Raw genomic sequence first — 2,400 nt, 5'->3', positions numbered from 1 at the left:
CCCGTTGACGTTCGCGATCCAGAGGGCTTTGGAGCCAGAAGTTGGAGTACCAAACACTGACTCCAGGTACTCATCTGAGTACCTCACTGAGAAAGTTATGTGCCCCCCTGGTTATGAGCAAGTTACACAAGTGTTGGTGAATCTGTCGACATGCACCTTAATGAGAATACTTTCTTTTTACTAGATCCCACAAGTTCTGCTCCGGCTAAAGAAGTATCCTCCGAGTGACAAAGGACAGGTACAAGAATAATTTCCCTCATGTCATGTTTTTAAAAAAAGCGAATCACTGATCACTTTTTAAAAACATATTCATGTATCTTCCAGGACTTCATGGATGACGTGAATATAGCGTTTCAGTATTTACTCCAGCTCACACCATTACTGGACAAAGCTGATCAGAGATGCAAGTAAGTGCCCTAAAACCTCAGTAATCTGATTTTCAAAGATATTTTAGATAAGAAAGCCAGCTTGATGCCTGGTAAGCCAGCACCATGATGCTTATCACTTTCCCTGTGCTTCTTCACATAGTTGCGACTGCCTCGGCATGCTGCTGCAGGAGTGCAACAAGCTCGGTCTGCTGTCGGATTCAAACACAACCTGCCTCACGTCCAAACGGTACGAGGTCCCATCTCATGATGAACATGGTGTCTAGAAATAAGTGTTCTCTCTCAGAGGCAGTGTTGTTCACCATATTCACACAATCCACCCTATCCCCTCCATCCTGTCTCTGTCTCTCCTCCACTCCTCCCTTTCTTTCTTTCCATCCCCCCCTCTGCACATTTGATTCAGGGCCGTGCAGGGAGTTTTCCCCGAGGTTAAAAACGGCAGAAAATGCTAACATCCAGCCCAACCCCGGTCTCATCCTGCGAGCTGAGCCCACTGTCACCAATATTCTCAAGGTAGAGCACCATAATGTGATCTAAACTGCACAGGGCATCCTCACTGTATTGTATAAAATGAGTTACGTGCTGAGAAAAAGTCAAAGAAAAATGTGTCGATGTATACAAGCGGCTTTCAAAAATCACATAATTAAATTAATCACGTATACTTTTTTTAAAGTAATTTTTCAGATACATTTTTTGTGTATATATATTTATTTTAACAATAGTTTTAAAAATGTTTAGCTGCTAATTTATTTTACTAATTCCCAACTAAATTCCTCTTACTGTGTTTATGTATACACCAAAGCATGTGTAAACGTACTTGGCAATTAACCTGATTCTGATTGTTAAAAATAACAAATTGACATCATGTATTCCTTTGCATTCCTCAGACAGTAGATGCAGACCACTCCAAGTCGCCTGAGGGTCTTCTGGGTGTCTTGGGTCACATGTTGTCTGGAAAGAGCCTAGATCTGCTCCTGGCAGCAGCAGCAGCCACTGGGAAACTCAAATCCTTCGCCCGGAAGTTCATTAAGTGAGTATAAGCGAAACAGGGAAGACAAAATCCCCCTTTTAGTCACCGGAGTCATGACTCAAACAAATGTGACCTGCATGTTTTAAACGAGATGTTTCATAATGTGTGTTCTTTTTTTTTTTCCTCTTTGTTGTAGGCTTAATGAGTTTCCCAAGCACATCAGCGGCGAAGGATGTGAGTTTAAAAAAGATTGACTTGTTCCAATTTGTGAAAGCCTGAGATATTGCTTATTAAATGACACACTAACATTGAGGAGTTTTCCCTCCTTCAGCCAAATCGGCGTCAGTGCGGGCCCTGCTCTTCGACATCTCCTTCCTCATGCTCTGCCATGTGGTGCAGACATACGGTTCTGAGGTTAGTTGATTAATAGCAATTCAAGCTTTTCAGAAGAAGTATTTTGTTTACATCTTTACGGACAATCAGCCTGCCCTTTCAGTGTTTAACCACAAGATGTCCAGAGAGGGCTGTGCAGCATCACTGAACTGGATTGTATAGATTCATCTGAACCATGTCGTCTGTCCTCTTTGAACGGTTAGGCCTACATTCAAACAGCTCATGGTTGTCCTATGCATCTTGTTTCAGGTGATCCTGTCAGACCCCAGCCCTTCAGGCGAGACCCCCTTCTTTGAAACGTGGCTGCAGACGTGTATGCCTGAAGAGGGAAAGACCCTGAACCCAGACCACCCCTGCTTCAGACCCGAGCCCGGCAAAGTGGAGAGTCTGGTCACCCTGCTGAACAACTCCTCAGAGATGAAACTAGTGTAAGAGATGTTAACCCTGTGAATGCTTTATCTGTCCATTCACTTTATCTCATTAATTACTATTTTTCATACGACACATTTTTCTGGGTTACGTGGGGATTCATTTTTGAGGGACCTCTGAAGAACATCTTACACTGTTAGTTACAATATGACAAACAATGACAGCCATATTTTCATTTTCATCAATGAAAAGAACCCGGACCCATTTCTACTTTTGGGAAAT

General features: G+C 42.8%; 1 protein-coding gene across 2 annotated transcripts; it reads left to right on the top strand.

Annotated features, from left to right (window-relative positions):
* Nucleotides 1-159: 159 nt before the first annotated feature.
* Nucleotides 160-2,190, top strand: LOC104940847 (mediator of RNA polymerase II transcription subunit 24-like). Of its 2 annotated transcripts, none has more exons than XM_010765843.1 (8): nucleotides 160-238; nucleotides 325-407; nucleotides 529-615; nucleotides 800-899; nucleotides 1,274-1,416; nucleotides 1,553-1,590; nucleotides 1,688-1,770; nucleotides 1,999-2,190. In XM_010765843.1, the coding sequence occupies exons 2-8, from the start codon at nucleotides 331-333 to the stop codon at nucleotides 2,179-2,181; spliced, it is 711 nt and encodes a 236-aa protein (XP_010764145.1). In that variant the 5' UTR covers nucleotides 160-238; nucleotides 325-330; the 3' UTR covers nucleotides 2,182-2,190. The 2 variants fall into 2 exon arrangements, with proteins under 2 accessions (XP_010764145.1, XP_010764144.1); XM_010765842.1 differs by having other exon boundaries at nucleotides 1,550-1,590.
* Nucleotides 2,191-2,400: the final 210 nt, after the last annotated feature.

The sequence above is a fragment of the Notothenia coriiceps genome, unplaced genomic scaffold, assembly GCF_000735185.1.
Source record: "Notothenia coriiceps isolate Sejong01 unplaced genomic scaffold, NC01 NC01_scaffold00002773, whole genome shotgun sequence".
Lineage (NCBI taxonomy): Eukaryota > Metazoa > Chordata > Actinopteri > Perciformes > Nototheniidae > Notothenia > Notothenia coriiceps.
This window is presented reverse-complemented; position numbering and strand designations above follow the sequence as displayed.